The 13,713-nt window shown below is 41.5% G+C and overlaps 2 protein-coding genes across 2 annotated transcripts in view; both read left to right on the top strand.

Moving 5' to 3' along the window:
* The window catches only part of abca12 (ATP-binding cassette, sub-family A (ABC1), member 12), a 51,289-nt gene extending 44,615 nt beyond the window's left edge, over nt 1-6,674 (top strand). Inside the window, exons 47-54 of the mRNA XM_068733996.1 lie at nt 462-571; nt 1,365-1,515; nt 3,739-3,873; nt 4,529-4,632; nt 4,834-4,926; nt 5,094-5,199; nt 5,420-5,557; nt 6,032-6,674. Of these exons, the coding sequence (XP_068590097.1) occupies nt 462-571; nt 1,365-1,515; nt 3,739-3,873; nt 4,529-4,632; nt 4,834-4,926; nt 5,094-5,199; nt 5,420-5,557; nt 6,032-6,136 (942 nt within the window). The 3' untranslated portion in view covers nt 6,137-6,674. The remainder of the gene's footprint in view (nt 1-461; nt 572-1,364; nt 1,516-3,738; nt 3,874-4,528; nt 4,633-4,833; nt 4,927-5,093; nt 5,200-5,419; nt 5,558-6,031) is intronic.
* A 739-nt stretch (nt 6,675-7,413) lies between these two features.
* The window catches only part of bard1 (BRCA1 associated RING domain 1), an 18,887-nt gene continuing 12,587 nt past the window's right edge, over nt 7,414-13,713 (top strand). Inside the window, exons 1-6 of the mRNA XM_068702754.1 lie at nt 7,414-7,576; nt 8,214-8,270; nt 8,878-9,026; nt 9,626-10,671; nt 11,054-11,134; nt 11,896-12,068. Of these exons, the coding sequence (XP_068558855.1) occupies nt 7,488-7,576; nt 8,214-8,270; nt 8,878-9,026; nt 9,626-10,671; nt 11,054-11,134; nt 11,896-12,068 (1,595 nt within the window). The 5' untranslated portion in view covers nt 7,414-7,487. The remainder of the gene's footprint in view (nt 7,577-8,213; nt 8,271-8,877; nt 9,027-9,625; nt 10,672-11,053; nt 11,135-11,895; nt 12,069-13,713) is intronic.

Here is a 13,713-nt window from a genome sequence, read left to right as displayed (position 1 = left end):
TTAATTACTAATGTAAACCAATCTAAGTCAGTAGGATAACAAACGGGGCATCCCGTAATTTATGACTATCATTGACCTCTTGTGATAATAGCATTGGCATCTCATTGCAGGGTAAACACCGTGTAACATCTGGGGCCAAACATCAAGTTTGGCCCCAGTTTATTTAGGATGGCCAGGGCCCGGGTATTGTGCATGCTGGCTCCCTAGAATGATTGCCACGCTAAATAGAACGGGACCATAATTAATTGTGTCAATTACACCTGTGTTTACCCTGCTATGACATGTCAAAATGGCTGCTGTGAAAAGGGTCTTTTGCTTCAGAGTTATAAATAGATTCTGGTCACTTTGTGCAAGGGATTGGCAGAGGCTTAACTTACATTACAGCTTCCTGTTGATGTTTTGTAACTCAACACAGTGGAGAAATGCTTCAGGATTACTAAGCAATGACTGTTTGTTTACAGTGCTTTGGTCTGCTGGGAGTGAATGGAGCAGGAAAAACTACCACCTTCAAGATGCTGACTGGAGATATTAGCCCCACTGATGGCACAGCACAGATCAGGGACTGGGATGGGTAAACTGATCATGAATTTATTTCTTCATCATCACAAACATACAATGCAAACTTGAGAATTCTACTCTAGAATAGCATAAAGAATTGTACCTTTTGAGAATGAATATCAATTTGTTTTTGCTATCCCTTTTCTTAAGAGTGTACCTAGCTTATTCCGTTAGAAATAAATCTTACCTGCACCCCAAACACATAAAGGTTATCTGACAGTAAAAAAAACCAAAACAACAGATTTTTGAAAATTTTGATTTATCTTCATATATTTTATATTTCACTGGCTGCAGGCCATATTTGCCCTCTTGCTTTTCCTTCTGTTTAAACTTGTGGCACTGCATGAACATTCCTAAATACACCAGGTTAATATTAGTTTACCTAAAATATAATCCTGCAAATTAAAGAGGATTTATATGAATCACTGTAGACAACACGACTGAAGGTATCACAGGTTTTTGCACAAACTGCATTGTCTAATGAAACTGTGCTGGATTAAATTTGCATAAAGCAAATATCCACAAATGGGGGATGTTATTGCCTCCTATCAGACACAACGTGATAGTAAATGGTTTGGGTTGTAGCAAGTAGATGCTTTATATAATACGCATATCTCAGACTCTTCTATACAGGTATAAACTGTTCTCCTTGCTGCCTCCCTGTAACAGATCTGTTGTTAAGCTGTTTGGTGGGTATTCCCAGCAGGCAGCAGGGCCGATGGAACACCCTACACGTCCATCTGCCCTACACCATGTGGTGGATGCCATTTAAGAGAATATGTCTGTCTTTGTCTTCTTTTCCCCAGGCGGTTGGTGGACATTATGGAGTGCCGTAACAAGGGAATTAACATCGGCTACTGTCCCCAGGTGGACGCGCTGGACAATCTGCTCACTGGAAAAGAGCACTTGTACTTCTACGCTCGCATTCAAGGCATCTCAAAGAGGGAGATAGACGGGGTAAGGAAGCCGACTCTGTGTTGCTTTTCAAAGCTCCGGGTAGTGACAACACCACCCACAAAATTTCACGGGATCTGATATATATATTCAAAGGTGCACTCCCACTGCAGGACTAGTAACTGTTGATGCTTCTATGCATACCCAATCAGAGGGTGTGAATTGTTGACTGATATGTGCTGAAAGTTGTACTATCTGGTGCAAAATTGGAAAGCTTTTGTTGTAAGCTTGTGCAACCCAAACTTCAGAATTAAACTGATGCTGTATGCTTCACTGCAGACAAATTTACATTTAAACGATTCTTTGATGATGAGAGGATCTCATTTGACGTGTCACTTTAGCCCCATTCTTCTCATTTATCTTTCTGAGAACTAATCAATCTTGCCTCTGTGGTGATTACTGAGTGTGCCTGTCTTCCACTGCTGCTGCTGCTGCTGACATGAGAGGAATCTGCAGAACAACCAATCACAGATGTGTGATTTCTGATTTCAAGTCTTGATTTTTTTTTTTAAAAGAAACCAAAAGTCAACAGCTCTATATATGTTCAAAAGATGTGTGCAAATGACAAATCTAAATTGCATGCTGAAAAAAAAAGATCTATGTTTGTCTCTCCCTCTACACCATTTGGATGCAAAAGTACAAAACATTGATTTTTTCTGACAATCTCAGTCCTGTTACAAACGGAGTCATGCACAAACATTAGCATGGACGCTGGTAGACACACAGACAGACACAGTGAAGCACAAAAATGGATCTGTCTTGCTCTAATCTGCATCGCTGCTGTTGTTCCAGCTCCTCTTCTCTGGTCAGGATAGCGACAACAATGGTTATAATGGCCACATCATCGGTGTCGGGCTAATTCACAAAGATGAGGTTATATATAGAGTTCCTCTTATGTTGTTTCCCGCTGAGAGTCCCCTAGCTGTGGATAATGAGACAAGCCTTAATGGGGTCATTTCACATTGACATGGTTTTGTCAGGCTTAATGAGCTGTTACATCAAAGGTGATAGAAAGCGGCTTTTATGAGGGAACATAAAAAAACAACATACTGTATTGCCATGTGACGCAGTCAGTTATATGCTGTGTTGCCAGGGCTAATAATTCAAATTTAGCTAATGATACTGTGTATTTTTCGACGTAATGTCCTACAGTGTGTTCTAATAACCTGGATCAGTGAACTAAAAAATCAACACTAAAGGCAAATCCTCTTCCAGTGAAAAAAGCAGATAATCTTAAGTGAACAGAGCTATCTACTTCAGTGGTTTGCTTCGTTGGTCTTGTTCCACAACTTGCCAACTGATGGGAAAGAGGCTAAAGCTTACCGATGGAAAATCACCTCAAGCTATTTGAACATGATTTTGTATTTACAGCACAATATTTCATGCGCTATTTTTAAGGGACTGAAATAGTTATGACCCATTAAAGGTTTTGTTAATTCCTGCTTTCAATGTAGTTTGACACACAGGATAAATCTATATGCAACAAATACATTAAACTGCAACCCCAAGACAGCTTGGAGCTTGGATAGAATTAAGTCACCAAGTTAAGTCATCATTGTTGTACATACACACAAAATTAAATATGCATGGGAGTGGGACAGATAGATGCCTCAGATATTTGCAGTGCAGCTGTACCGAATAAGAGTAAGCAATAACAGAAATTAACATGAATATCAAGTAGCCAGTGAGTTGCAGGGCCACCCTTTTCCTTCAGAGAAGCTTTGTGTAAATCCACCTTGTCATGCTGTGATCAGGGATTTCGCTGTGGGTATTGGGATATTGGAGTTTTTCCCCAAAGAGAGAAATCCTCCACTTGATGGATTAAAGGGATGGAAAATCAACTTCCTGGTGTTGTTAAGATCTGACGCAGCCACAGTTAGAGGATTGACTCCATCTTCATGTGCATGACACTAGGGAGCAGCCTACTAGTCTATGGAATTGTCTCATATTCTTGTATGGTCATAGAGCCATGCAGAGCAGCCATTAAGTCCCAGCATATGACTACTGGACATTTACATATCTCCTACATTGATTAGCCGTTTGCAGTAGGCACGGATTGAACAGTTTCCATTGTCTACCATATAAACTTATTTGGAAGAAGACAACGCATATGTCATTGCCTTAATCTACTATTGTTTTATATCACATCAAACTGTAAACCGTTTTCACATAGTGTTTGTTAGTATGTTCATCCAGTGTATAATCCCCTGCATGTTTTCTTTAAAGGTGGTGAACTACCTACTGAAGAGGCTGGAGCTGAGCTACCATCGAGACATCATTACTGATAGTTACAGTTGCGGCACCCGCAGGAAGCTCTCTACTGCGCTGGCTCTCATTGGACATCCGCAAATCCTACTCCTGGTGAGGACACACCTGTTCATGCCCCTGTAGCCAACCCATTTAACTGCCTAACTTGCCACCCGACAGCAAATATTAAACTAACTATATACTACTGTTCCTCCTGAAGGATCTTTGAAGTAAAGTAGATATTGATCCCCTGGACTTGACAGATCTTATATAGTTAATTAGCTTGTTTCCTCAGGTTCACCCAAGGGTAGTCATCCCTGTTAGCTTTCAACTTTTCTACCTTATGTCTCTATTAAATTCTCCCTCCTCTTCCTCTCTTTCCTTATTTGTGTCCTCAACTCGGTCCATTTATTTTGTTTTCTCTTTCCCTATGCTCTTATGAATTTTCCCTCTGTCTCTTGTCGTTCTTGTTGTTTTCATCATTATTTATCCTCTTACCTTTACCTGTTTTTGCTTTGTAACATGTGGCCTCTCATCTCCCTGCCTATTTTGCAATTATGCATTTGTGTTCACTCTTTTTTGTTCACCTTGCCCTTGTTTTTCCTCTTCTTCTACTGTATGTAATGCACACTGCTTGCAAAACACTGCCTTCCTTAATTCACTCCTTGTTTTCCCTTGATCTCTCAATCTTGATTTTAACCTTCCCCGCTTTTCTTTTTTTTTTTTTACACATCTTACTATCCTCTTCTCATTCCTCCTCTCTCCGCAGGATGAGCCAAGCTCTGGCATGGACCCTCGCACCAAGCGTCACCTGTGGAAAATTATCTCTGAAGAAGTGAAAGGAAAATGTGCCGTGGTCCTCACTTCTCACAGGTTAGTATCATGTACATACACCTGCTAAAGTGTATTTTGAATACACATATTGTTTAGGATCAGCGCTTATAAGTACTGTACTAAATGTATGTTTTTTTAATTCTTATTTCTGTGTCAACAGGCATGGCTAATTACTGTACTATATGCTCAAAGGGTCCGAGTGTGACCTTTGATTTGTCTCTCTTTGTCTCCGTCTCTCAGCATGGAGGAGTGTGAGGCACTGTGCAGCCGTCTTGCAATCATGGTGAAAGGTCAATTCCGTTGCCTGGGCTCCCTGCAGCACATTAAGAACAGGTTAGTGACCTCTGCTCAGCCGTGACTGCTCGTCCCACCCTGCACCCTCAGCCTCCTATTCTTCCTCCTTTGTGGTCCTTTCTGCTCAATTTTACTTGTAGCATTGTACTCCCCACACTCAGACGTGTGATAACACAGTGCTTTGTTTGTAAATCTCCTTTGTGCAGGTTCGGCAGCGGGTTCACTGTGAAGATGTACTTGGCCGAGGCCTCCTGTGACGCTGAGGCAATCACTGGCTTCATGCGAGACAGATTCCACAGCACATACCTCAAGGTGAACCGTGCCAGTAATCCAAAGTAGTTAAGAGTACTTGGTAGAGAAGCCATTTTTGCTAAAGAGTTCAGGGAGCATGTAAGGAGCATTAATTCATAATATTAGACTGCTCAAATTAGTATGAACAGCTGTTCACTCAGTTCTACGGATTTTTTGTTTCACAAAGAGCATATTTCAGAATATTTAACCCTCTACTTGTGCATTCTGTCTCAACACACAGGACCAGCACTCCAATATGGTGGAATACCATGTACCAATTGCTCCAGGAGGGGTGGCTGACATCTTTGACCAGCTGGAGTCAAACAAGAATGCTCTGCAGATCAAACACTTCTCTGTGAGCCAGACCACACTGGATGAGGTGAGAAAAAGAGACAGGACATAATCAGAGAGAGGGGGGTCTAGTGAGAGGCTTTGTAGAGGTGGGTGGATGGCAGCGAGGGACAAAATAAAAAAGGACAGGAGATGAGAGACGAAGAGAGACGGTGGGAGGGGAAGCAGGGACAGAAGAAAGCTGAGTGGGAGTGAAAGATTGAGTTGAAAAAGTTTAAAAGAGGCAGAGGGAATCTGACAGAGGGTATGCCTGAGGGAAAATGAATGGAATATGAGTTCGGGAGAGAATCCATGAGCTTTATATGCAGCCAGTGCTGATATTCTTCAACTACTCTGCCCTTCTGGGGCTCTGGGATACCATACCATACCATAGGAAGAGTAAAGAGAGGGGGATCGGGGAGGACAACTAGCCAGCAGATTAACAAAAACGATTTAGTTCAAAGAAAAATAATTGTCGTTTTTGTATTAGCACGGCACTTAAATTATTGCTGAACCTTCCTAGGTCTTCATCAACTTTGCCATGGGAACTATCGCCATGGAATCCATATCACTGAACAGCGAAGACAGATATGATGACCTGGACTCCATCAAGGCAGAAGAAACATAGAGCTGACTGCCATCTTCTCTTTGCCATTTCTTGTCAATGTCTACTGTGAAATGGAACACAATATCTGTTTGTATTAGATCTGCACATACTATATATGTTCAAAATAATACGTTGTCTTCTAAATAATACTGAAATACTGATTATTTCTTGAAATGTCTTGATTGATCACATGAAGGATAACTTATGTATCATTACCAATTTTAACTACTAATGGAAGGCACAAGGGCACATGCACATTTGCAAACATGCATGAATGAAAATATGTGATAAATTGAGGTCCTCTATCTAACAGGCCACACACCTGTTTACCTTTAATTATCCTGATTTTATTATTATGAATGATACTGTAAGCAATTAAATTCTCTTTGGTAGATTATACTTTAGCAAATGAAAAGAAAACCACTGTATTCTCAATGAAGAGTGATTTTGATGAATGTACTGTCTATTTCATAGACTTTTGCCTGCTTATGGATCAATTCCAAACTGACCTGGATGTATCGAGCCTATTTTTTATTATTCTAATAAAGATAGATTTCAAATGCAACTGCTGTGTTTTGCCTATTGTACATCTTATGTTTGAGCATTCACATTCAAAATCTTTGATTTTACTATGGTAGACCTAAAGCACTAACATTCCAGCTGATTAATGATGATTTGATTGAAATTACAAATCAGTCATAAAGTCAGTGTGCTGAGGAGAAACCAGTCAACTAATCACACAAACCTGTAAAACAGGAAAACCAAAGAGATACTGATATGATACAAAAAGGAGAAAATAATAGGCTAAACACATGAACATGTTTTTGTTTTAAGAGTAAAACTTAAGCAAAAACTACACAGATGACTCAACGTAACTTTTCCTGCAGGCCTTGAAATGAGGCCACAGTATGGCATTAAAACTGATACTGAAAACATTTGCTTCACTAAGTTCTATTCAACCTATTTTTCTTACACACGATGCGTTCGTGTGTTTATAATTTCACACGAATTGTGGGTAATGCATTAATAAACTGTGTCACATCTCTATTGGGCAATCTATGAAATAGAAATCAATTCCACCAAATCCCTGTATGCAGAATTATATTTTTTTGTTACAAGAATGCACAATCAGTCAAATAATTTTAATTAACGAAAGAGAATTGCTACATCTGAAGGTTTTTAAAATTCCTAACATCATGACCGGGGGTGTGCCGAAACCTCCGTCACACGTCATAGTTTTGGCGACAATCGCAGACTACTTCCGTAAACCTTTGGCGGGAGATGCAAGTACCCCGGAAGCAAGCTCTGCTTGTTTTGTAGTCTTTGATTCACAACCAAAAGACATAACAGAAGAAACACAGTTCGTCTAATCATGGATAACGATGTCCTCGTACAGGAGGACTGGAAGAACACTAAGGAGGCGGTGAGGAACTTTCGACAACTGCTGCTTTGCTCCAAATGGTAAGAACACGTTAACGTCACTGTAGAAGTGAGCTGAGTTAAACGTTATGTTCGGAAGGTTAACGTTGAGTCCTGTGTTGCGTATCGTTAACGATACAATAAACGATACAACCAGACCTCATCTCAAATGTAAAATGTCGGAAAAGTTATTATTCACAGTATCGTTAACGTTGTGCGGTTATCAGTCACTTTACGTTGATACGTAATGTTAAGCCTATTTACAGAAAAGCAAAGACATTAGATGTTTAAATTACATGTGGATCGTCCATACGTGTGCCATAGTTTTTCTAAAACCACGACGCAGCAATAACACAGAAGCACAGACAGAGACAGCTGAGTGTTTTAACAATGCAGTATTATAAAAATATAAGGGATTGATTTGGGAATGGTGGGTTGATTCAGTTGAAGTTGGTGGTGGGACCACCTAGCAGGATGTTACATGTGACCGTGTGGAGGGGTAGGCTGTGTGCTGGGATGCTCCACTACCTCCAGCGTGATGGCAAGAGGGCGACTAGTGTGTGAGAAGTGTTGGAGAGGTCCTTCACCGCCTCAGAGATGTAGACTCTATTCACAGAGTGGTACAGACAGGCCTACTCTGACGACTGACCACTTTTAAATGTTTTGTCTCTTTTTCCAGCTCAAATTTGATGACAGAACCTGTGTGTCTCGGAATGTGCGAGCATATGCTGTGCAGGTAATGCAACCTCGGCTAAATGTATTTTACTCTGACATGCTCACTGACAAACGAGCTGATTCATCAAATCACAGGTGTAACTAACGACGCTAACTGTGGCTCCATTCGGTTTAGAATAGACTGCCAGGATTGTTCACTAGAACACTTAAAGGGAATATAGCCGTAACACATGTTTTCTCAATAACAGTATGATTTTTCCTGCTACTACAAATTCAAATGTCCACGGTGACAAAAATATTTTGCTTTACCATCTCAGATGTGAAAAGCAGCTTAGTTCAGTTGGATTTTATTCCCTACGTATTAAAAAAAAAATAATAATAATAGTTGCATTAGCAGATTCATATTCTGTGAATGACAACTTAAGCATCCCTATTTATACAGACATTTAATACAAATAAATTACTAAATATCCATGACAGTGTTTGTTTACAGTGTTGAAAGTCTTGAAGGCAATTAATGTCCATATGAGCGTAAACTATAGCCTCAATTTATTCCTTCTCTTCATGACTGAATGGCCTTAAAAGGTAAATCGATAAGCTCATTGTGTTTCTTTTTTACTGAACTGTGAAGGGAACTCCTAATCCCAGGTATGGTTTATTGCCTATAGGTCCTGTGCCGGCCGCCGGGCAGGAGATGGCTGTGTGGTGTGTCAGAGTCCAGCGTGGGTGAAGGACATCCAAATCAACCGGCAGCTCAGCAGCATCGTGACGCTCTTCTGCGGTTTGGAGTTCCTGCTCGGTCCCGTAGAACAACCAGGTAGATGGTAGCTGTTATATAGCAGCTTGAAAGCAGAATTCACAAGTTATGTTCTCAAATCCGTGTGTCTTATTCATTAGATTTCTCCACCACGCTCTTCTGCCCACACCCACTTCTATCAATTGTTGACTGAAACATTTAACATTTTCCCTCTGCCAATCTAATCTCTGAATGACATTATTAGTGGCTTGTTCCTGTGCTTTATTATCTTTATCGCCCATCCAGCATCCCGGTAATGACAGTAATTATGCAGTTCAATTAACTATGGTAGTGTTTCGTTTCGGCTTTGACAATGAACTACAGGGTAGTTAAAAAGTGAACACATCGCCAGGCTGTCTAGTTTTGACCAAAATACCTAAAGGTTTAAGAAGTCGATTGGGCAATTTTCTACTTCTTTCAAATGTCAGTATTATTAGCTGGGAGTGCATCACTTTACGGGTGTTATTCCCTTTCCATCTCAACAACATCTCAACGGATGCAAGGTGATTACAAATACAAAGAGCCTTTTTTTTTTTTTTTTTACAGCAAAATGTTGAAAATGCAAGTGGGGAACTTTTTTTGTTTTGTTGAAACTTTTTTTTTTTTACACCTCATTGCAGATTCCTCTGTAGCCAAGAATCAAACGCAACCTCAAAGCCCAGTCTTTAAACAAAAGAAGAACTTCAAGATCTGGTTCAGCCCACGCAGCCGCAAGGTACGCTGCACGGTGGAGAAACCTTCAGAGGTCCTTGTACCGGAGAGCACGTCTTCTCTGCAAACAGCTGCGGCGCAGCGAGACGCCGTTGCCGCTCAACGCCCGGACCTGTCAGTTTTCAATTTCACCTCGTCCTCCCAAGACTCTGGCTCGTCGTCTTCTCAAAGATGCAAAAATGCAAACGGAAAGAAGGGGTCAACTAAGAAAAAGGCTGCCGTCAGGAAAGCGTCAGTGCAAGGAGCCACTTGTACCACGCGAAAACAGACCAAGCAAAAGATGAAGAAGCACAGGCTGAAGGCTATAAACCAGCAATGGGGGATCACCAAGGAGGCAGAGGCTTCAAAAGAAAAGGAGCAGCACTGTGCGGAAGGGTCGAGGAGGTCCAGTAAAAGAGTTTCCTTCCTAAGCCCCGCTGTCACGTCTGACGAGCCGCAGCCTAAAGTACCACAGGGGAGTACTAATGAACTCGGCCCTGGCATAAGCGCTGTGAGGAAGAGTCTCTTTGAAGGCAGCGTCGCTGTACTGAACGACCGAGCCCAGCCTGGTCGGAGAATGTCGGACAGTGTTGGCCAGCATGACAAACCTTCTGAAACGGAGAGTCCCGAAAAACAGGTCAACGTATCGCCCCCAAAGCATTCATCGAAAAGATCCAGAGTGGAGGAGAAGGTCGCCATGTTGGAGACCACACCGAAAAGGCCCAGGGCTTCCCCGGGCAGGCGGAGAAAATCACAGATGTCTCCAGCTGTCCTTAACCCTCTTTCTTCGGCTAGCCCCAGGTGTGATAAGAGCATCAGAAACTCAAGAGGAGAGCAAGGAGACAGCCCCTCTGTCCTAGCTACAGTCAGTAGAAAATCTCCATGTACTCCGGTTGGACGACCAACCTCAGGGAGCCCCGCGGTTATGAAGAGGAACCACAAGGGAGAGACCCTGCTGCATCTAGCTGCTATAAAGGTCCAGAGGTTTCTAAATAATTCACCTTTTTTTTTTTCTTTTTTTTTCTCCTTCTCTCTACTTTCTGTTGCAGTTTACAAACGCAAATTGTAAAACATTTCTGAAGTAAAGTGACGGCAATAAAAGCTAAAATACTAAGTCTTCACATCATCAGACGTTCACGTTTCAGTCTGTTGAGAACAGACCGTCTTGCAGTAATCCTTGTAAACAGCAGTAATCTCCCTCTGGATACAAGACAAGGTAATCAATGGCCCACTGTGGAGTGTGATTGATAAACAGCAGAGCTTTGGTACGCTGGGATCAGCTGCTTGTGTTTGTAGAGTTGCATTTACGGGGTCTAAAATTCTGACCTCCGGTTTGTTGTTCTCCCTGGGTCCTGCAGGGAGATGTAGAGGCTGTCAAGGAGCTGCTGGACCAGGGGGCTGACCCCAACCTGAAGGATCATGCTGGCTGGACACCTCTGGTAAGACTAGCTCACCAAGTAATGCGCCTGAAAACCTGTATTTGTGGTGTTGAAAAGCTATTGTTATGTGGACATGGTTTTTCTACACTGGTGGGTTCTTTTTCTTTCCTTTTGATGGACGATATTTGAGGCGTGTTCTGTCAATAACATAAGCTATTGTCATTTTTTTTTACACACTTTGTGACTCTGATGACAAAACGTTTTTCACACAGATGTTTGTCTGCTGTAGCTTTTCTTCTCTGGCCTTACTATTTATTGTCTTCGTCAGTAAACCAATGCTCTTCTCTAAGTAGCTGTATTTATTACATTGTCTCCGTCCCAGCACCCGTTTCTGCTTTGTGATGTTGCTGTGCTGTTTCTTGTTGCATTAAGCCCATCTTGAAACGCAACCAACAGCAATAACATGATCTGTACTGTTAGGGAACACGGCCACAAAGACTTTACGTTAACGTTTGGTTAGCTGGTAAAGTATAAATAGGTCAAGTCAGAAAAGAAGGCTTCCAGAATGTGTGTGTGTGTGTGTGTGTGTGTGTGTGTGTGTGTGTGTGTGTGCGTGTGCGTGTGCGTGTGTGAGAGAGAGATTTAAGCTGTAATATCTGGTTTTGTATATATTCCCATACAAAGATTAAAATTCATTCAATCACCTACCTCACCTAGAATAGTATCAACTGGAAAATAATTCAGATATTACAGTGATTGAAAATCTAGAATGCGTTCAGAAAAAGAGGCTGTATTATTAGGATACCGTCTCTTTGTTCCAGCATGAAGCCTGTAACCTGGGTCACCTGGTGGTGGTGGAGGTGTTGATCTCAAGGGGAGCCCTGTTGAACACGCCTGGCTATGAGAACGACTCTCCGCTGCACGACGCTGTGAGGAACGGACATCCGGCCGTTGTCAAACTGCTGCTGCAGTTTGGAGCCTCGCAGAACATACTGTAAGTTGCTTCAAGTGCTTTTTCATCCCTGGAGTTTGTTGGTTTTACAGGTGAGATGCTATCACAACACTTGTATACTGTATACAGTACTGCAGACAGAGAGTGGCTGTTATAATGGGTTGCTACATGTCAAACGAATCACATAGATGACGTGTGTTTGAGCTAAAAACAAGATTTGTTTTTTTTAAACGATGTGTTCAAAGCAGAAGCGTTTAATCTTGTGCTTTGCATTCTAGCCCCAGCCACATGCATACTCCATATAGAACATTACTACACCATAAGCTGTAGTTTTGATCCCTCGGCCTCCACACATGGAAACACAGCTGCTGCTGCTGCTGGATAGAATCAAAATGTTTTTAAGAATGCTGCATGTTCCTCCTAAATGTTAACATTGTGACTTTTTGAGAATGTTTTGGAATCAAAACATAATCTTATTACGTATAATATGCTATGTTATGAATAGTATAATATGTGTACTACCATGAGTAACATTATTGTATTGAATACCACAATTAGGACAATTTGAGAACTGTAAATTGTTGTTGGGAATGTGTCAGTGAGGTACATTGTGACATTATTATGTTAATATAGTAACATACGTATTAAATATTACAAACACCTTTTGTAGTGTCAGACCATTAGAGCTCAAATATCAACAAAAACAATATTTGAGGTAAGTTGGTGTTTATTGCATCGCTGTTGTATTTCATTGCATCACATGGTGAAGGCTCTTCTGTTATTCTGGACCAGTGTTTGCGTTCTCCGCCAGCGTACCGTTCATTTAGCCCTTTTCTTATCAAAGACAGGCGTGTGCTGGTGCAGTATGTCGGTGGATAGACGTATGAAAATTGACTGATGCTGATTAGTTGTCGGCCGATCAGTTGATGCTGTATCAGCGTTTCTGGCCGCTAGATGCATAGCACAATATAGATAGTGAGGTCGAGGATACTGGTTAATAAGTCAGATCAAATACAGTAGTTGATCAGGGTCAGTGTGTTGGTCAGTCAGCAGTCTCTTTGTGATCATTTTATACCAACCGTTCTTTGTTTTTCCCTTTTTTAAATCCATTGTGCTCACGTCATTGAGGACTGTCTTTCAGGACGCCGCAAGATGAATGCAATCCTTGCTTCCAACTTCTCACACACACACACACACACACACACTGCATATACTCACACAAGAGGCAACCAAGACATCTGCCAATGCAATCCCTAATGGAATGATTGGCACACAGCTCGGGGGTTCGGAAATACAAGTTTTGCAGATTTTCATTGTTTGTGTAGCTCATTAGATTTGAATGATTGGACTGCATCGACTCATTCGGGACCTGTCCTCTAAATCAGTGAATGTGAGTCCACTCTCTATCAAGCACAAGTATTTGACTTGCCGTGCAGGTTATTAGAAGTACTGAACAAAGTCAGGCAAATTCTTAAGCAAATACTAATTTGTTTTATACAGTCATTGATTCCCCGTTATCTCAAAAACAACACGTTTAAGCATTTTCTGAGACGCCACACAGCATGCACAGCACGCACAGCAGGGCATTAACCTCAATACCAGTGCAACACATTTGGACAGCCAAGATCAGTCCTAAAGACCATCCAATGCCCGAAGCACTGAATCCATACAGGCGTTAATTAACAAT

The sequence above is a fragment of the Cebidichthys violaceus genome, unplaced genomic scaffold (assembly GCF_023349555.1).
Source record: "Cebidichthys violaceus isolate CVI_PGR_0920_01 unplaced genomic scaffold, fCebVio1.0.p SCAF_11, whole genome shotgun sequence".
In the NCBI taxonomy this organism is placed as follows: domain Eukaryota; kingdom Metazoa; phylum Chordata; class Actinopteri; order Perciformes; family Stichaeidae; genus Cebidichthys; species Cebidichthys violaceus.
This window is presented reverse-complemented; position numbering and strand designations above follow the sequence as displayed.